The sequence below is a fragment of the Eschrichtius robustus genome, unplaced genomic scaffold, assembly GCF_028021215.1.
Source record: "Eschrichtius robustus isolate mEscRob2 unplaced genomic scaffold, mEscRob2.pri scaffold_502, whole genome shotgun sequence".
Taxonomy (NCBI): domain Eukaryota; kingdom Metazoa; phylum Chordata; class Mammalia; order Artiodactyla; family Eschrichtiidae; genus Eschrichtius; species Eschrichtius robustus.
In genome coordinates, this window is record NW_027175401.1 from 252,501 (window position 1) to 273,686 (window position 21,186).

Sequence of the window (21,186 nt, forward strand, 5' to 3'; positions counted from 1 at the left end):
CTGAATTGGTTGTGGTTCCGATACTTGCTCTCTGAGTGACCTTGGGCAAGGGACCTAGCCTTTCTGAGAGTGTTCTCATCTGTAAAAGGGGCATAAGGTGCCTACTTTGTGGATTTTTAAATTTAGATTAGTAAACGAAATACATGCATGTGACCCCGTGGCAGCTGGCGCCCAGTCTTAAGGAAATGCCAGGTCAGGGCACAGCTGAGCGGTGCCGTGCAGAGGGGACGTCTAAGGAGGCTTCCCAGAGGAGGTGTCTCAACAGTCGTCTGTAGCTGTGTTGTTAATGGGCCTGTTGTCTTGGGTCCCGCAGGCCCAGGTCAGCAGACACTCCGCACCCCGAGCTGGCTTGTTGCTGAAAAGGGAAGGGAAGGGGTTAGTGCTTGTGAACCCCTACCACGTGCCCAGCGCTGGTCTTTGTCTACCACCTGGTGAGGCACCAGAGCAGAGCAGCATCCTGGCCGTGGGCACCCAGCTAAGTGGGAAGGACCAAGGTTGGCCCTGTCCCACTGCTTCCGGACCCCGACCTGGGTCCCCCTGGACAGCCTCCTGAACCCAGTTCTGCTCTGCGTTGACGGGACTCACCTTTGCTTCTGCCCCCGCCCCCGGAGGCTCTGCTGGCCCAGACCCCACTCCCAGGCCTGGCACCGGAAGGGCAGGGGCTGTTCTGTGCACCCTTTCATCAGCTCTGTTGTTACCTAACCCACCTCGCGGCCATCCCCTGTCGAATCTGCTTAGGGGCAGGCAGTGGCCTCTCCGAGCTTCCTGCTGTGTCACACCAAGGGGACAAGGAGCCCTCGACGCTGTTCCCTGTTGGGGCAGGGAGAGCCTGGGCTGAGGGTGGCACCGTCCCGGCAGTGAGGCAGCTTGGGTTGAATCCCGGCCTGCGTCTCCGGCCACACGGCTTGGGGGGTGACCTCCGTCTCTGGACCCAGAACCCTCGTGGGTGAGGTGCATTGTTGATGCCAGAGCCTTCACGTCTCCTCCCGGCGGCCGTCAGGCTGGCCGTCATCATCACAGGCTGCGTTCTGAAGTCAGCATCCCTGTGGGGAGGGGCGTGGCCTGGAAGAACCTCGCGGTCCTCCCCGTTTCCTTGGAGAATAATGTGATGGGAAGGGGGTAACAGAGGTCACTCTCCTCCAAAGGATGGTAGCAGAGGTATAGAGACAAAAGTCCCAGCTCCTCAGCGTGGGGGCTCGGCCCCCACCTGCCACCTCCGGGCCCAGCTGCTGAGGCTGCACTGATTCCGGCGCCGCCAGGCAGCCCCACAGCGGGGTGCACGTTGCCATGACAAGACCCCCTCCAGCCTCCTGTTTGGCCGGTGGGATGGGAGTCACCTTGGACAGACCAGGGCCACCATGTACCCTCCATGTGTTCCTTTAAATCCCCACGTAATCACTGGCTTGTCTTGTGGGGCCTTAGCTGTGGTCCTGGCACCCCACAGGGTGACCTGTTGCTAGGGAGGCCTGGCCAGGCCACTTAGGGCCACCAGCTTCAGTAACGCCAGGCTGCCCTGCCCTCGAACCTGGCCAGCATCTTGCGGGCCCTGGAAGCTACCCTGCCTTGAGTGCCCAGTGGTGGACCAAGGCTCTGAGGACAGGAGACGCATCACTCACTCACTCTTCTCCCCTGGACACATGGCCTCTGTGGCCCGAAGCGGAGCCACCTCTTTGGTCCCTGGCACTCAGTGCAGTTTCCTCACAGGTGGCCTGGCCTCTAATGGCGGCTTGTGAGTGAGGATAGCTGGAGGCTGTGACTGATGGCAGGGGCTCCCTTCCGCCAGGCTCAGTGCCTGGTTCACAGATGTGTCACCATCACTGGCTCTGAAGATACCTCTGAACACCTGCGGGATGCCAGTTGCCTGCCAGAAGCTTGATGCAGCGGCGCCTGGGGCACGCCCTGCTCCCTGGTTACCTGGGAAACACGCCTGCCCACCTAAGGTGGGAACCATGACCCCCAGGGGGAGCAGAGACCTCATGCCAGGGGAAGGGGTTTCAGGGAGAGCACCACTGACCACTGGGGTCCCTTGACCCAGACTTGCAGGGAAGAAAAGGAATTGCCCTGACGAGGTATAGGGCCAAGAATTGGCATGGGCGAAAGCACTACAGCGTGGAAGTGCCCCGGCGGGTTCGTTGGAACTGCACATCCCTTGCAATTACATCTGCAAAAGCTCGAAAATAAAGTAGCAGAATGCGTACACCCAGGCCTGTAGAACGGCCTCTGAGCACGGAGCTTGTGTAACCCAGATGTTAAGGCATCTGGATGTCACCTGTTTGGGTCCTGGTTCGCACTGTGTCATAAGCACAGTTTTCATGCCCTGTTGCACATAATCAGTAATTAGCTCTGGTGTGCTCCAGCCCATGGACAAGTCATGCCCTCTCTGAAGTAACCGGTTCTCACAGCGCGTTTTCACACATCCGACGTCAAGGTTTTGAGGGCTTCCCAGGCACATCTGGATTTTGCCCTCAAAGTGTGGTACTAATGCTGTAATAACAACTCTCACTTATTGACTGGCGGCTGTGTCTCAGGCACCATTTGGGGGACTTTCATCCTCATGGCAGCCCTAGGAAATGGGCACTGTTGTTATCCCCATTTTACAGATGAGGAAACTGAGGCTTGGTGAGGTTAAATTACTTGGTCAGCGTAACTGAGCTGATGAAGGCTAATGTTCTTTTTTTAAATTTTTATTGAAATATAGTTCATTTACAGTGTTCTGTCAGTTTCAGGTGTACAGCAAAGTGACTCAGTTATATATGTATATATATATTCTTTTTTTGTTTAGATTCTTTTTCATTATAGGTTATTACAAGATATTGAGTATAGTTCCCTGTGCTGTACACTGGGTCCTTGTTGTTTATCTATTTTACGTATAGTAGAGTGTATCTGTTAATCCCAAACTCCTAATTTATCCCTCCCCTTACTTTTCCCCTTTGGTAACCATAAGTTTATTTTCTCTGTCTGTGAGTCTATTTCTGTTTTGTAAATAAGTTTATTCGTATCATTTTTTAAGATTTCAAATATAAGTGACGTCATATGGTATTTGTCTTTGTCTGATTTACTTCACTTAGTATGATAATCTCTAGGTCCATTCATGTTGCTGCAAATGGAATTAATTCATTCTTTTTTAATGACTGAGTAATATTCCGTTGTATATATGTACCACATCTTCTTTATCCATTCATCTGTCAGTGGACATTTAGGTCGTTTCCATGTCTTGGCTATTGTAAATAGTGCTGCTGTGAATATTGGGGTGCATGTACCTTTTCAAATTAGTGTTTTCTCTGGATATATGCCCAGGAGTGGGATCACTAGATCATATGGTAACTCTATTTTTAGTTTTTTAAGGAACCTCCATACTGTTCTCCATAGTGGCTGAGATTCTAATGCAGGCTGGTCTGATTTGAACACATATTCTTTGCACTGTGTCAAGTCACAGAGAGGCCCCTATTTTCTGAAAAGTCGAAAATGAAATCTTGGTAGATTTGGTTCCAGTGACTTAGTTGTGCTTTCACAGCAGCTTCCCCCAGTCTGATTTTTTCTTTAATATGGGCAAGTTTGGGAGTAGATGACCTCAGAATACCCCTGTAGCTTACGTGCTAACAGCCGCTTGGAGGCCCCAGGGGAGCAGGCCTGTCCTTTTGTTGAGCTGAGCAGGTACCTCCTGGAGGGCTGACCGTAGAAATGGGCCGCGGCCACACCAGCCCCAGCCCAGGGGACCACGCCAGGTGCATGCCCGATTGTCAGTGGGCGTCAGAGAAGGGAGACTCTGGGAACATCAGAAGGAGGAAAGCTGGAATGATATTCCAAAATTTTCATGACGTCTCAGCGTTCCCAAACGCTCCTTGAATCCTGATCTTTTCTTTTTCAGCCGGTCCCGTGGCTGAGTGCTTCACTGCAGGGATTGTCCCACGGAAGCCCCAAATTCTCCATCTTTCAGGGCATCTCCTGATTTCTCTTTTTCTCAGTTCTGTTAGGAAGATGAGCTCTTTGTATCTTTCCCCTGGTGTTAGTATTTTCACGGTCTGTTTTTCATACCATTTGGTAGGATGCGGGCATTCGTCCATTTCGGAGACTTACTTGTTAATGCGTCCGGCCCTGAGCAGGCACCGGGGAAGCAGGGGTGACAACTCGCACAGGTGTGTGGCCTGCCGAGCTTGTGGTCCAGCAAACCCAGGCCTGTGTGTGCAGAATTCCATCACCAACATGAGACGGGTGGGTGGGCAGCTGCACCAGCCCCGGGAGCTTTCCACCTGCGTTTACTGGCTAATGTATGAGATTTGAGACTCTGTATGAGGGTGACCAGGGGATGTTGGCGAATAAATAAAGGTGCAGCCGCCCGTTTGGTTCTGCTGCTTGACGGGGTTCCCTGGGCATCCTCCTGGGTGGGCCACACCTTCTTAAAACGTTCCCCTTTGTCTCTGCAGGCCTCCCGCCCTGAGTGGCAGCCCGGTCATCTCGGATATCTCATCGATCCGACTTTCCCCACACCCTGCCGGCCCTGGGGAGTCCCCCTTCAACGCCCCACACCCGTACGTGAGCTCCCACGTGGAGCAGTACCTGTGCGCTGTGCACGGCAGCCCCACGCACCCCGCCATCTCTGCGGCCAGGGGCCTCAGCCCTGCGGACGGTGAGTAGGGAGGGCCTGGAGCTCCGGGGTGGGGGGAGGGGTGCGAACTCTAATGCTGTTCATCCTCAGCCGCTGCCCTTCCTCCCTGCCCCCCATCAACAGTAGGTCTTTCGGGCTTCCCTGGTGGCGCAGTGGTTGAGAATCCGCCCGCCAATGCAGGGGACACGGGTTCGAGCCCCGGTCCGGGAAGATCCCACATGCCGCGGAGCGGCTGGGCCCGTGAGCCACAACTACTGAGCCTGCGCGTCTGGAGCCTGTGCTCCGCAACAAGAGAGGCCGCGACGGTGAGAGGCCCGCGCACCGCGATGAAGAGTGGCCCCCGCTTGCCGCAACTGGAGAAAGCCCTCGCACAGAAACGAAGACCCAACACAGCCATAAATAAAAAAATTTTTAAATAAATAAATAAAAAACAGTAGGTCTTTCGATAAATGAGGGGTCCAAGACAAGGGAACCAGGGGTGCATTGGTTTTTGCACTCATTAAAGGACTATTCGTAGGACTTCCCAGGTGGCACAGTGGTTAAGAATCTGCCCGCTGATGCAGGGGACACGTGTTCGAGCCCTGGCTCGGGAAGATCCCACATGCCATGGAGCAACTAAGCCTATGCGCCACAACTACTGAGCCTGTGCTCTAGAGCCTGCAAGCCACAACTGCTGAGCCTGCGCTCTAGAGCCCATGAGCCACAACTACTGAGCCCGCGTGCCACGACTACTGAGCCTATGCTCTAGAGCCCACGAGCGACAACTACTGAGCCCACGTGCCACAACTACTGAGGCTGCGCTCTAGAGCCCGCGAGCCACAACTACTGAAGCCCACGTGCCTAGAGCCCATGCTCCACAACAAGAGAAGCCACCGCAATGAGAAGCCCGTGCACCGCAACGAAGAGTAGCCCCCGCTCGCCGCAACTAGAGAAAGCCTGCACGCAGCAACGGAGACCCAACGCAGCCAAAACTAATAAATAAATAAATTTATTTAAAAAAAGAACTATTCATAAACAGCCTTGGCATGCAAATTACGTAATAAGAATGGTGACGTCTGTTTATTCATGGAGGTTCTATCTTAGGTGAGAATTACTTGGTTGCAAGATGCCAAAGTCTGCAGAAGCTGGTGTTAAGCAGAGTGGGTGTTGTATCGGGGTGTCTCAGGGACCCCCCCAGAGCAGAAAGAAGGCAGAGCTGGGCAGGTTTCTGTCTGCATCTCTGGCAGGTCAACGCATGGCCTCTAAATGGGACCCCAGCCGCAAGGCTCCGGGGTGACCACCAGTGACTTTGTGTCCCTCCTGAGAGGATGCTGAGTGGCCCAGCTCAGTCAGATGGCAGCCCTGGTCAATTCGTTTGAGACAGAGAAGGGCAGTGTCACAAAGAGAAACCAGACAAGGTGAATGGCTGCAGCCGTGGGACATAAGACGGCCGGCCAGGATAGGGCCATTCGGAAATGGCCCTTCACCACTGCTCCTGGCCCTGAGCTCTGCGTGGGCCCCCGAGTGGCTGCGACCAATCCGGGATGCCCCAAAGGATGTGACACATCCACACAGAGCCCGTGTCTCCTGGGAAGTGGACCGGAGCTCCCCAGCCTCTCCTGGCGGTGCAGGCCAGGGTCCAGACGCTGTTCCTGCCTGGAAGTTCACACGTGGTGCAGCGGGCGGCATGGTGCCCTCAGGAAGATACGTCCACGTCCTAAGCCCTGAACCCGAGAGCGTGGCCTTATGTGGAAAAGGGCCCTCTGCCGATGTGATTAAGTTGGGTATTCTGAGTCGAAGAGATCATCCTGGATTATCCACGTGGGCCTTAAATCCAATGACAAGTGTCCTTATAAAGGGACACATAGATAAGAAGACAACGCAAAGATGGGAGTGTGTGGCCACAAGCCAAGGAAGCTGGCAACTCCCAGAAGCTGGAAGAGGCAAGAAACAGGTTTTCCCCTAAAGCCTCCGGAGTGGGTGGCCCTGCTGACACCTTGATTTTGGACTTCTGGCCTCGAGACCTGAGGGAGAATAAAAATCTGTTTTCACAGCAGTTAGCGGCAAGCAAGCCTGTACTGATTTGTTACAGCAGCCCGAGGAAACTAATACATGCGGAGGCAGGGCGGTCCTCTCAAGGCCTGGGTCAGGGAGGGCCCTGAGAGATGTCTGTAGGAGGGGTGAGGAGCAGAGGCAGGGTCCGCCAGAGCAGACTCGTGTGTGTGTGTGTGTGTGTGTGTGTGTGTGTGTGTGTGTGTGTGTGTGTTGAGGACAGTGGGCACTCAAGGAAGGCTCAGGGAAGAGGCACAAGCAAGAAGGGGAAGGGGAGGGCATTTCAGGCACAGACAGGCCAGGCAGAGGCCGTGGGGCTACAGGCTAGGGCTGTCCCTAGAGGATACAGCAGGAGAGGGAGAGGAGGAGGAGGAGGAGGAGGAAGGGGAGGATGACTGCTTCCATGGACCGGCTGCTTCCTTCTGCCCAGAGTGTGTGCATCTCCTTTGCCACCTGCCAAGACTAACAGCAGGGAGGCCAGTTCCCGGGCTCTGGGTTCAAACTCCCTTCTGTGTGGCCTTGGGCAGCATCTTTGTCTCTTTAAGTGCCAGAGTCCTCATCTGCTGAGGGAGTCAGCTCACGGTGTGATGCTAGTGAAACCAGAGAATGGATGTGATCCCCTCAGCCCTGTGACTGTACCCACCCAGCGGAACGCCCAGCACAACGTTGGCTGATGCTATCATTTTTAATAGTAATTTAACTGGTGGGTATTATTACCCCCATTTTACAGATAGAAAACTGAGCCAGCTCAGAGAGCTGGCACCTTCTTAATTTTGCACACCTGGTAAAAGCCAGGACCCCCGAGGGGTATGTTTGGTTTCCAAGCCCCTCTTTAGCTAACAGCACACCCCTGAGTGCCAGGCCCCCTCAAGATACTCTGAAGTTCATCCTCCCGGCCTCTTTGCTAAGCCCCGGCAGGGCTGACCGCCCGTCCCGGTTCTGACAGGCGAGGAGCTTTATCTGGCCAGGGCGGGCGAGCGCTCGCCTGCCATCCCGCTTTGAGTGTTGAGTGAGTCTGAGCTGGCGCCCAGCTGTCTGGCCACCCTGGCACCTCCGATTGCACCTTCTTTTTCCTTTGGAGACTATGCTGGACCACGGACCCTGGAGCTCTGGGCGTCTGTGGGGCCTGGACTGGGAGAAGGAAGCAGTTGTTTATGGCTCTGAGCAAGTGGAGGAATGTGGAGGCTGGGATCTGGCTGCCCCATCAGCAGAAGCAGCCCCGCCCCAGCCGGCTGCTCAGGGCTGACCAGGGACGGCGGGGGAGGGGGGCCCAGGGACCCAGGGGGCAGGGGAGGGCTGGAGGGCCCGGAGGGGCCTCCTCGGGCCAGGTGCACGTTTCTCTTCTTTTTGGCCAGATTCTGACAGTTTCTTCCTCTCACTCCCTCCTGCCCACAGTGGCCCACGAGCACCTAAAGGAGAGGGGGCTGTTTGGCCTCCCCCCTCCAGGCACCAACCCCTCAGACTATTACCACCAGATGACCCTCATGGCAGGCCACCCCACGCCATATGGGGACCTGCTGATGCAGAGCGGGGGTGCGGCCGGTGCCCCCCATCTCCATGACTACCTCAATCCAGTGGATGGTGAGTGCTGGGCCAGGGTGGGTGTGGGGAGCAGGACAGGGGCTGACGGTCCCCCTGAGGCCGAGGAGGGTGCTTGTTGCTCCTTTTGTGGCGGGGAGGAGCCCAATGGAGGGATCTGGGGTTTACCCCAGTCCCTGCCATGACTGCTGTCCTTGGGGGACTGTGTCTGAACAACACGCACAAATACTTAGTGAGTCATCACGGGCCAGGAAGCGTTGTAGGAATTGCAGTCACTCCAGGGAACGAAAGGGACTCATCTCTGCCTTCATGGAACTTACTTACAGCTTAGTGGGGAGAGACAAACAATTCAGGAATGGGGTAAGGAGCATTGGGTGGATGAGGGTGCCATCCTGAAAGAGGAAATCAAGAAATCCTCACTGAGAAGATGATATTCAAGCAGAGAATTGAAAGGGATGAGCCATGCAGAAATAAGCCAAAGAGTGATACAGGCAGGAGAGACAGCAAGTGCAAAGGGCCTGAGGCCGCAGTGGGCCTGCTGGGATCCAGAAAAGCCCGGGAGGCCAGTGTACCTGGTACCCAGTGAGTGAAGTGGCAGTAGGGTGGGGCCAGAGTTCAGGGGCTGGCTGTGCTGGTCGGTCAAGGCTTGGTGAAACTTTGGCTTTCACGCAGAGTGAGGTGGGGCCCGTGGAGGGGGTCGGACAGAGGAGGGATGAGACCTGACTTATTCTTAAAAGGAATTCCATCTGGCTGCTGGTCGGAGAACAGATTCAGGGGCAAGGTGGAAGCAGGTGGTCCAGCTGGCAGAGGTGGGAGAAGCGGTCACGTTTCAGATAGATTTTGAAGGAAGAGCCACAAGATTTGTTCCTGGATGGGATGTAGAGTCAGGGAGGAAGAAAGGCATTGAGGACAACACTGGGGCCTCAGGCCTGAGTAGTTGGAGGACAGAGTTGTCAGTAACTGAGCCGGGAGGCTGCAGGCCGGGCACGTTTGGGGGCACGGCCGGTCGGGCGTTCTGGGGAGATGAGGTGCCTGGTGCCCATGAGGTACCAAGTCCCCCACCCACCCACCACATCCTCACAGCTGCTTTTACAGGGGCAGCTGCACCCTAACCATGAGCCAGCCCCTGGGGTCAGATGGAGCCCCCTATGTGGGGGAGAAAGCTGAAGACATCTTTCCCCCTCCCCAGTCAGCGCTGCTCCACCTGCCGGCCCTGGAGCTCATCCCAGAGACCCCCAGGGATCCAGGCCAGGCAGCGGGGCTGGAAGCCAGAGCGAGGGGCCGGCAGGCGGCTCCTGCAGATTTATCCTCCTCAAGCCCTTTTTCACTCCCTGGTGGCAGGGAGCAGACACAGACCTGCAGGAGACCTGCTGGGTTGCAGGCAGTCCCGTGGGGCCAGGCAGGGCTGCAAGACTCGGGGGGGCCCCTACACCCCTCAGCCACCTCCCGTCCCCCAGTCCTCCGCCCTGGGCTTCCCGTCCACACCAGCCACTGCAACTCCACCTTATCGGCCGGATCAAAGCCAAGCCCCTCACTTCCTAAGGCCTGGCTGAGATCTCACCTCCTCCAGGAAGTCCCTCTGGATGCCCCCTCCCTCCCCTCCTTTCCTTGTGACCAACCAGGGTTCTTGACCTCCTCAATCAATAGAAATTGATAAGAGGCCAGACAAGGAATTCAGGCAAGGCTTTATGGGGGCTCCTGCTGCAGCAGGGTCGGGGGAGGGCGAGAACAACTAACAAGGTTCCCTTGCTCGTTCGCTCCCCGAGGTGGGGCGAGCTGGTTCCTTATATGGGGTGAAGGTAGGGGTGGGTCCAGGGCTCCGGCTGGAGGGGTGGCTTAGGTGCTTTGCCCACCCCTTTGGTGGTGCTGCGTGCAGGGGGCTTGTGCTCCAGGCTCCTCAGAAGTGGCAGCTGGGTTTTTGGTCTTTCTGTATCTTGTCCATAATTTGCCCCAACTGCGCATATACACAAGTTGTTTTTAGTCCCTTATAGATTCTCTGTATTTTGTTGCTTAAGAAGATGTTTGCACAGGTGCAAGCACTGCAGCAAAGGGTCCCAGGTCCCACCTGTCTCATCGTCTCTCTGCCCTGCTCACCTCACACTTACAGGGGCCACCTCGAGTGGTCCCTAAGCACCACTCCCCTGCAGTGTTCCCTGCCCTCCCCCACAGGAGTGTCACTGGGGAGGAGCACGGCAGTCCACCCAATGCCAGCTCTGGGTTTTGTCCCGTGTCACCCTCAGCCTGCCCCGAAGGGAACCCACAGCACGACCAAACGATGCCACCAGAATCTGGTCCCTGGGTCTGTCTCGCCCCCGTGTCTTCCCCAGGATGGTGTTTCGTCCAGGACGGGCACACAGTGTAGGGGTGCAGTGAGGCCTGTCGGCCCCCTGAGTGCATAAATCTACATGCTTTTCTCTCTCCTCCCCTTAACAGCCCTACAGGTGCCCCCCACAGGGAGCGGGAGGGCTCTGGGGAGGACATGTGCGCTTGCTACTCATCAGTTAGAAACCAGACAACAGCAACAATACAGGGCATAAAGTTTGCTGCCATTGTCCAAACATCAGATTCCCCAAGCGATGTCCGCCTTCCAAGGCCTTGGGCTGGGTGGCACCAGGCCAGCCGGGCAGACACGGAGAAGCCATGGCCGAGGGGTCCGGCCAGGCAGGTGTCCCCAGAGGGCGGGAGAGGCCAAGTCAGCACATGTGAGCGCCTGCTGCGTGCACATGTGAGAGCATCCAAGTGAGGTCTGCCTGTGTGCCATGCCTTTATGCACACTCCCCATGTGACTCCCCTCAGCCCCCTTCCGAGGCCAGAATTACCATCCCTGCTGTAAGGTGGGCTTCCTGGGGTTCCCAGCATCCAGGGACTTGCCCAGGCCGCAAGTCAGGGTTCCAGGCCCCGCTCCGTCTGTCACCAGCATCACGGGCTCTCCCTCATGCACACCGCCCCAGGCAGCACAGCACATCTGACGGGCCCCGTGAGCCACGGCCTCGGGGAGAGCCCAGTGGGCAGAGCAGCTGAGCTGGAGCCAGCGTGCTGCAGGGATGGTGGTGCTGCGGGTAGGTCTAGGCCACGCCTGCTTGAGCTGCGTCCTCGCTGGGACGGCTGGTGCTGCTGGGACCCGGCGGGGCCTGGACATGCCCTGCATGCTGTGTGAGTGTGGCTCGGTGCCAGCTTTACAGTGGGTGCTCCACGCATGCTGGTCCCCATCTCTTTCCACCGGTATCCTTTCCCTCTTTCAAATCTACCACCTCCTGCAGGGTTCTGTCTCCCGATTGTCGGCACCACCGTCCACCCCATGTTTGGGCCCCATGCCACACCTCCTCCTGGACACCTTTTCCTCACCACCAGCCCACCCCCCCCAGGCCAGCCCACCTCAGGCCTGCCCACCCCGTCCAGCCCACCCGAGACCTGCCAAGTCTGCCTTCTCAGCACCCCCGCCGGCCATCCAGTCCTGTGCCAGCTCCCAGCTCAGCCTCCCTCCGCCCCTCCCATCACCCTCGGGGTGAAACCCAGAGTCTACCACATGGCCAGCGGCCTTCCCTCCAGCCTGTCTCTCCCCACCTGCGCCTCTGCGCCCGTCCACCATCCCCGCAGGCTGGCCTCGTTCCGTCCTGCACCGGGTCCCAGGACTCAGGTCAGCTGGCACTTCTCCCAGGACACCGCCCACGTCAGCCCCCCTTGGGCTCTGCATCTCCCTCCGCCCACCTGCAGGACCCGAGGGGCCCCAGCTGTAACTGGCTGGCCCTTCTGTCTTCACAAACCCGGAGCCCCGCAGGTCCAGGAGCACCTGCCAAGGAGCAGGGCTCTGTGTCTGTTGGGGGGCGAGGGAGGGAGGGAGCGGCAGTCACAAAAGAGCCTGGGGTAGAAACATGGAAGAAACTGTGCGACGCCAGCAGCTGTCGGCCTGCGGGGAGCCTGCAAGGGGACAGGCAGCTTTGTTCTGGGGCGCTCAGCGTTTGGCAGCGTCTGGGCTGAGCATCTGAGACACGGGGGTCGGGCGGTGGTGAGGAGGTGAGCTCACCAGTGGGCGTGGGAGCCGCCCCGATGAACTCAGCACACCCACCGACATCCTGTCGCCGCCTCTGTCTTGAGGGTGTCATGGGCTTCAGGCGCAGAGTAGAGCTTCACCACCTCCAGCCTCGGTCTGGACGGACACATGGGTTTCTCGGGCTGAGGTGGGGGTTGGTGGCGACCCGGGGATTTTCACAAACCCCGGTGAACATCAGGAACGGGTGGTTTCTTTTCCTTTGTTCCCCACCACTTACCTCCAAGGAAATCAGAGTGAAGTCCAGCATGAGTTCCTGTATTTGCCGTTACTTAGTTATTTTCCAAACCAGTTTCAGCCAGAACTTTTGCGTCCGCTATTTAAAGTTTTAGGCATTTCTGTGCAGCTCCGATGCCTACGTGGCCCCAAGAGACTCAGGCCCAGGCCTGCGCCCGGCTGAGCCCAGACCTGCCTCTGTGGAGGGGGTGGGGGGTGGGGTCGTCCCTGGCCCCTCCCCTCGTGGGAACTGGGAAAGCCCCCCAGCTCTGGTGTTTTCGGCTGGTCCCAGCTGCACGGGTCTGGGGAGAGGTGCTCCGGGAAGCCTCTGTCCACCCCATGAAGGTGTGAGTGGGTCTTCCAGTCGAGCTTCTTTGTGCTCAGACTCTCCCAGGGAAAGGTGTGCAGGCCTGGGGCCCGGGCAGCGGGGCTCACGGGACCACCTGGGAAAGGGCCCTGAGGCTCTGAGGACGTGTGTGCACGTGAGTAAGCTGCCCGTAAACATGACGGGGATGTGTAAGCTCTCTGCCGGTGCAGGGGCCCTGAGAGTTTGTGCGGACTTGGGGAGACTCCGTGTGTGTGTCTCTTCTCTCTCTCTTTCTCATGCACACACACACCCTACCTACATACCACATACACACCCACACCATAAACACGCACACACCACACACATGCACACTCACTCTCCTCATTCATTCATGAACGAGGGTACTTATTGAGCACCTACTACGTGCCAGGCATGGTGCCAGGTGCTAGCAACACAGCATGCCAAGCCCAGCTCTCGCGGTGCTCCAGGGGGGCTGCTCTGTGGAAGCTCCCTGTCGGGGCAAAGAACACCTATCCTGAGGCCACCCCGCCTACTCAGCCTGTTTCCTCAGCACCCGCACTTCACATTCCAAGAGGAGGCAGAGCCATGGGGGAGAGAACGTCCCAGGGGCGATGAGTGTCAAGCTGGGGTGTGGAGACCAGGGGCACCCGGCTGTGAGGGGGCCTGGGGAGAGGGTGTCAGGAAGGCCACCCAGGTCCACATCCGGCAGAGCAGTGTCCCCAGCCCACCCACTGGCAAACCACCCACAGTTTTACCTTAGCCAAGTGCCACCTACACGATAACTTATTTAGTCTTATATTTTTAACAGACTCACCTTAAAACAGAACTTTATTTTTTTTTCTGAAGAGGGAAGCCCCATAATATCTGAGGAAGATGTCCCCGTCTGTGTCTCCGTCACGCCTAAACGATCTCCTTTGGGTCGTGTGTGTGTCCTGCGCTGGGGAAGATGCCACAGCCTTAGCGGCAAGGCTGGAGCTGGAGGGGGCTCTGGTGGGTTCTTGCTGAATGGAAAAGCCAAGCCCTCCGTCCGCCGCAGAGCACAGGGCCGGGCTGTGGGCGGGACAAGGGGCATCTCCAGCAGAAGCCGCCCTCCCTCTGCCGGGAGCCTCCTGGCCTCCAGGTGGTCGGTGAAGGCCCATTGCCCCTGTTCTTTAAGGAGGCTGATTTATAGCCGGAGGAGTGAGGAGTGATGCGGCTTTGGAAGGTGATAGATAACCAGTCCGGGAATCCGAGGTTATTCTGCCTAGTGGTCCTCTAGAGAGCAGGGAGATCACTGCTTGTCACTGGGGCCCTAAAATGGAATTTTCTCGCGTGATGCCGTTGAGTATTGGTGATTTAACGGCGGAGCCGCGGCCGCCGCCCCCCGCCCCACCACACTGAGGAGCTTGAAATGTTTCCGAGTGAAATGTTGTGTGCTTACAGCCCACATTTCCTACGAGCTGTATATTTTATTGTCGTATTGACACTCATTTCACTCGGATGTCGCCTCTGTTCTTTATGCTGCCTGCGGGTCCGGGGAGGTCTCAGGAACCACTTACACTGATCACGCCACAGAGAGGCAGGGGAGCTGACGGAGGGGCTGCCAGAGGCCCCGTTCTGGGAGGGCGTCCACACCCAGCCTGCCGACAGGAGGGAGACCGGGGGCAGGGTGCTGAGGGCAGGCTCGGGCCAAATGGTGTGTCCGGCTCATCTGGCAAGCCTGTCCAGAGTCTCGCGAGACAAGCGTTGCGAAGTCACTTTCCAGGTGAGGAGCCTCGAGCCCAGAGCCCTAAGTTTCTTTGTCTCCATCGTAGACCTGGGAAATGCGCTCATAGGCCTCAGCCCCACACCTCTGGGCTCCAAAGCCTCGGTGCTTTCTACTCCCCCGCAAGAGGGGGTGTGAACAGCTAAGTGTGGTCCAGGTCAAGGTCCTCAAGCTGGATTTCCTTAGAGCGTCTCCTTAGTGAGTCCAGAAACGATCCGGGCGACGGGCTGGGCCATGCAGGAATGCTCCCTAAGCAGTGGGGATCAGGGCTCACAAGCCCTGCCACAAGGCTGTGCCCTGCCGTCCCCAGGGAAGGCGCGTCCCGGCCCCGGGCCCACAGGAGGCCCATCCAGAGCTGTGGGCGATATGCTGCTTGGTAGCCTGTAGTGACCCTGAGGTGGGCTCTCCGGCCCCATCTTCTGGGTGAGGAAACAGCCCAGAGAGGTCCAGCGACTCGCCCAAAGACACCCAGTTAGAGCTGGCAGGCAGGGTCAGAACCTGCGTCTGCCCGGGTCCCGGGCCTGTTTCTGCATCTCCTGCCGTTTCCGACTATCCTACGGAAAGAGATTTCCCCGCCCCCACGAGCACTCTGGGATTACCTGGGGTAACCCCGCTTCGGTGGTGTCTAGTGATCCTGCCCAGAGCCACAGGTACCGCTGTCACCTCCCACCAACATGCTGAGCTCCAGGAGACGGGGCTGAGCATCCTTGCTTGCAGCTCCCCCGGCATCAAGGCCTGTGCCTGGCAAACAGACTGCTGCAGGAGGGCCCGATGGGTGTGTGAACTAACGTGCGAACGAGCGGAAGAAAGAACTAGCGGACAAAACAGCATCCAGGTCAGGTGGCGTCTGGCGTTTGCCCAGGTGAGGGCAGGCAGGTGGCTGGTCACCCAGCGGCTGTCGGCTCTCAGAACGGGGGCATCCACAGATGAATGGACATGACGAGTCTGCCAATCCTGGTCATAAATCACAAGAGAAGCCACGGGAAATGAGTGCCAGGCTTTTCTTTCTATTTAGTAATTTATCAAGGGAAGAGGTGCATTAATAAACATATTTCCCTTGAGGGGAGGGAATAACAGAGATGAATATCACTGTCAGATTTGGCCTGTTTCCTCTTGTTAGGGGCGCACGAGAGGGTGAGAATCCAAATATTAGTAGCAAGATCTTTTTTTAAGTGTATTGCAAAGATGTGTGTGTATTTCTTACTTTGTATGATATTAGATCTACCCCCCATCTTGTATTTTCCCATTTACCACTCAGTTCATAAGTAACAGGAGTCTTTTGGAAGCTTCACTTTTATATCTCAGAGTTGCCTTTAAAGTGAGGATGAACAAGGAGTGAGCCCAGTAAATAAGAAGTAAGAAGCCTGGAGGACACCCGGATAGGCGGATGAGCGTTTAGGGACAGATGTCCTCCACTGTGGCTCAGTCGTCTCCTGTAGATTTGCTGCCCTTTTCTTCATTATTAGCTCTCAGCTCACCCTGCTCACCAGAGTCCTCCCAGCCCCTAAAGAAGCCGTGTTCATTCAGTTTCATTCTGGAAGATCTGCTGGGTTCAAGGCACTGTCCGTGGTGCTGCCCCTGTGTCCTCAGGACACACCTGCCACACCGCCCCCATTGTGCAGATGGGCAAAGAGAGGCTCAGGAGACTGAGTAATGCACCCCAGGGCAACCACTAAGTGTCAGGCTGTCTGTGTGCCCCCACTGGGGTGTGTGTGTGTGTGTGTGTGTGTGTGTGTCCCTGCCCTGGGCCCCTGCACCCAGGAGAGCCCTCCCCTGATACCTACCCTCCCCCCCCCCCCCCCCACCCCGAGCAGAGGCAGTGCAGTGGCGGTTCTGGCGTCCAGCTGCCTGCTTTGCAATCATTCTCTACTTCCCCCGGCCGCGTGGCCTTGGGCAAGCTACTTGTCTTCTCCTTTGTAAGATGAGGCTCATAATAGTTCCTTCTCTATAGGACAGTTGTGAAGATTCAACGGCTTTATACTTGAAAATGCTTAGAACAGCCCCGAGCATCCGCTGGGCACTCAGCAATTACTGACTTTGGATGGCTGAGCGTCCACTGTCCCTTGACACACCACGCCTCTGCCCCATGCCCGGCTTTTGGCATCTCCTACTGGACTCACCACCAAGCCAGCCGGATCCCAGGGCTGGGATATAACGGTGAGCGGGGGGACCGAGTCCCTGGTTCACAGAGGCGGGAGAAACAGAAGCAACCAGACATACACAAGCAGGTGCGAACTCCCCCGAGCTGCACCTATTCACAGAGAGGGGACCGTGGTGCCCTGAGAGCGGCCCAGGGGGACCTGCCCAACACCAGGAGGTCAGCGATGGTTTCCCGGGGAAAGTGATGACCCTGCTGAGGGCAGAGCACTGCAGACAGAAGAAGCAGTATGTGCAAAGGCCCTGTGCAGGAGGCTGGAGGGGGGGTCAGGGGCACCCACGGAGCCACCGGGTAAGCCACGCTGAGGACTTGGGCCTTTTTCCTAATAGCAGTGGGAGCTCTGGAAAGGTTTGGGGTGGGCAAATGCAAAGACATGATCTGATTTGGCCACCGGGTATGCCACGCTGAGGACTTGTGCCTTTTTGCTAATAGCATTGGGAGTTCTGGAAAGGTTTGGGGTGGGCAAATGCAAAGACATGATCTGATCTGGCCACAGTGAGGAATGTGTATTGGGCAGCAGTTAGCTAAGGGCCCCAGGATGCCCCAAGCAAGTGGGGGGCTGGGCTGGTGGAAGTGGGAGATGCAACTGTGAAGGAGGTGAGGAGGGGGAGGCGTCAGGCCAACTCCCAGGTCCCCTGTTCTGCCGCTGTATGGGTGGCAGGTGCCCGCCGAGCCCAGCCCTGCAGGAGATGGGCAGTGTGGGCTGAACTGGGGCTGCCCTTCAGACGCAGGAGGCCAGGTAGGCAGCTGGCTGTCAGGAAGTTCACTATCAGAGCCACTAAAGTGAGGATTTAAAAGCTGTTTGTGGTGAGAGCGTCTTCCTGGCCTGCCTCTCCCCACCTCTCTGAAGGTACACTCAGGACAGAGAAAAGCCACACAGCAGGGCTTCTTTGGACCTTGGTTCAAATCCTGCCCTTGAGCAAGTCGCTAACCTCCCCAAGCCTCGTTTTCTTATCTGCACAGCTGGGTTTGCATTTCGGGGGACAGTAATGGCTGTTCATTGCAACAGTGGGTCTGAATGTCACTAAGGGGTGGCTGTCGCTGGGTTATTCCGTGCACCGGAATTCAGAAGCAGGGACGTATCCAAACACCACACCAAAGGGACACACGCTGTCTCTAGTTGCTGATGGGCCAGGACACATCTCTGTGGTCCGGGATGCTTGTTCAGATGGGTGGTCGTGTCTGCAGCACAGCCCAAGCGCCGGCTGGGGAGGGGCTGCTCCGTCGGACCCTGTGAGGCAGAATGAGGTTGTGAGACATTGTGTCCCTAGGCCTGTGGGCTGGGGTCCTTCCTGCCGCAAGACAAAGGTGGTGACACGGTCTGAGTGTGTCACCTGCTGGCCTGGGTGCCAGCCATGCTCCCAGGCCCCTCTGCGGGGCAGAATGAGCTGGGATTCACCAAATGAAGCACTTTCCGTGAACCCACCATAGCTCTGCTTGCTGAAAGATCTATAAGCCCCAGGCCTCAGAACCCAACAGAATCAACAGACGGCCAAAAACAAAGATGTTCAAGGAAAAGCATACCCTGAGTAACTCAGCTTTTTCTCCCAACTGGGAGCTTTCCTACAAGCGCTTCATCCTTCCTGGCTGAAAACAAAGTCTATGATTACACGCGTGCACTTGTACAGACATACGTACAGGGTACCCACCTGGGTCTTGGACCCAGCATCCTTCATCCACAAAGGAGATGGTTAGGAAAGAAGACCCCAGAATCCCCTTCCAGCAGGAGGATTCTGGTGGCCCAGCCTTAAAGGGGCTTCCCAGATTTGCCAGCCAAGGATGGGGCGGGGGGAGGGCTGGGCGTGGCTGCCCCCCAGGGCAGGGGCTCGGCCGAGGCTGCTCTGGTTGGTGGTGGTGGGCTTTCTAGGGGATCGGTTGGTCCTGGGAATGCGGGCCCAGAGAGTCACAGGGTATTTCTCCTGCCCTCAGTTCTCCTGCAGTGGTGGAGGCAGCACACTGACTCGCAACCCCGCAGCCAGGACATCCTGCATCTCCCTGGCGGAGGGGACCTATGGGGTCTGGGCAGGGCTGAGCAGGCCGAAGGGAGGAAGGCGGGCGTCGCGAGCCCGGGACCCGCCGAGCACGGGTGTGGGTACTGATGCACTCTTCAGCACAGGCCTGGAGGTCGGCGCTTGGGGACCCTTTACAAAGAGGAAACGGGCCCAAGGAGGGTCTGGACGGGGTCGGAACCTCGGCATGTGGCTTCTTGTCCAGCGATGTTGTCAGACCATTTCTAGGCTGCTGTGTGCCCGGAGGGGAGACCAGAACCCTGGTTGGGAGAGGAGGGGCTGTCAGGAGGAGCGGTCTGGGGCCCCTGGTCCTGAGGAGCAGGGAGCCCGGTCTGGGGGCAGGCCCTTCTCCCTCCCTGCAGTTATGTGTGTGTGTACGGGGAGGGGGAGAGCGTACCCACGGCCAGTCGGGTAGGGCACCGCGCGCATGCGTGCATGCATGTTTAAGGCAACAGGTCCCCAAGGCCCAGGCGACTCCAGAAGGGAAGGGCCTCAGTGTTGCAGAGCCGTCTGCGTGCTGCCAGGCTGCCTTTTGCCGTGGCATCCTGCATCCTGCATCCTCCCCACCCCAGACCGGCCAGGAGTCTAGGGCCTCTGCTTGGCGAATGTCCACTCAGGGCACTTCGGGGCGATCCTGGTCGCAACGTGATCCGTGACCCTGGAGCACGTGACTGCTTTCCCTCTCCTTCCCGTGGAAGAGTCACCCGCTGGGATGCTCTACAGCAATAAAAAAGGCGCCGGTTCCTGCCACGCACAGCTGCGTGGGGAAACCTCACCGATAATGTCGGACGGAAGAAGCTGTTTGAGAAAAAGCATTGATAATTCCATTTACGTAATAGACAAGTACGCAAAACAGGCAATGCTAAGCCGAGGGTGAGAGGCCAAGATGGTGGCTGCCCCGGGGAGGGTCCGGAAGGGGCAGAGGGGCTGCTGGGCGCTGGCCGGGCCGTGCTTCGTGGCCCGCTGCTGGCTTCACGGGTGGGTTCCCTTTGTGAGAGGCCACCGAGCAGTTCACCTACGGTTTGTGACTTGGCCGATGTGCCTCGGCCGCTGTGCCTCAGGCGTTGCTGGACCCAGTCTCGGCCTCTGCATGCCTAACGGGGCAGGCACTAACACAGATCCTCAGCACACCAGGTGTGGACCAGGCCCATCGTACAGATGAGCAAACTGAGGCCGAGAGAGACCCGTGCCCCAGAGCCACCAGCTGGACAGGGGCAGATCCGCAGTGCCCATCAGACTGTCCCCACCCCCAGTCCCCTTCCCCCGTCGCATCACCCCCACAAGCGAGGTCATGCTGACGCCCCTTGGCTTGGCTGTCCTGCAGTGTCGCGTTTCTCCAGCCCCCGGGTGACGCCCCGCCTGAGCCGCAAGCGGGCGCTGTCCATCTCCCCGCTCTCGGACGCCAGCCTCGACCTGCAGCGCATGATCCGGACCTCTCCCAACTCGCTGGTGGCCTACATCAACAACTCGAGAAGCAGCTCGGCTGCCAGCGGCTCCTATGGGCACCTGTCGGCAGGCACTCTCAGGTGAGCCCAGCCCGCGAGCCGGGGCCAGGCATGGGAGCTGGGCTGGGGCCCAGTGGGGAGGGTCCACACTGGCCCCACGGGAGAAACATAGGACTTGGTTTTTGGGTTTTTTTATTGAAATATAGTTGATTTACAATGTTGTGTTAGTTTCTGCTGTACAGCAAAGTGACTCAGTTATACACATATATACATTCTTTTTCATATTCTTTTCCACATGGTTTATCACAGGATATGGAATAGAGTTCCCTGTGCTCTACAGTAGGACCTTGTTGTTTATAGGACTTGTAAGTCAGTCTACTTGCTACTATTCCAGGAATTCAAAACCAGTAGTGATGACACTGAAACATGCCAACATTTGGGTACATCTTCATGGGCCTGTTTTTCACCCACCAAATGATTTTTTAGTAACCCTTACCGGGCCTGTCGCGAAAGATTCCATCATGAAGTCAAAGGGGACTTTCCTAGCATTTCAGCAGTGTCACTGACCAGCACTGGGACCGCTGGAGGTGTGACACTGGCTTGGCCTGCACGTCTCTGGGCTGGCAGACGTCTCCCTCTGTGGTCACAGCACACGCAGACCTCACCATCACCGCCCGCCCTGCCCCCTCTGTGCAGCCCTTTACTGTTCAGAGGACTCAGACCCCAGCCAACTTGGCTGAAACCCATGTCCTTACCCTGGCCCTCCTGAAAGAGGCCAGGGTTAGAGGAGCTTAGGAAGGCCAAGAGAGCTCAGCCCAAGGACCCGGAGATAAGGGGTGATAACAATTATATCAGTTATCTTTTGCTGTGTGACAAAAAAACAAAAACAACAAAAAACTGCAGTTTCAAACAACAATAAGCATGTAACCTCTCGCACCATTTCCGAGGGTCAGGAGCACGAGACTGGCATAGCTTCAGGCCTCTCACGAGGCTGCAGTCCAGATGTTGGCCAGGGCCGTGGTCACCCGGAGACTGGACTGGGCCTGGATGTCTGTTTCCAGG

General features: G+C 57.4%; 1 protein-coding gene across 1 annotated transcript in view; it reads left to right on the plus strand.

The window, feature by feature from the left end:
- The window catches only part of LOC137757826 (zinc finger protein GLI2-like), a 248,414-nt gene that overhangs the window by 204,333 nt on the left and 22,895 nt on the right, over positions 1–21,186 (plus strand). The window contains exons 4-6 of the mRNA XM_068534388.1: positions 4,425–4,627; positions 8,033–8,218; positions 20,004–20,205. Of these exons, the coding sequence (XP_068390489.1) occupies positions 4,425–4,627; positions 8,033–8,218; positions 20,004–20,205 (591 nt within the window). The remainder of the gene's footprint in view (positions 1–4,424; positions 4,628–8,032; positions 8,219–20,003; positions 20,206–21,186) is intronic.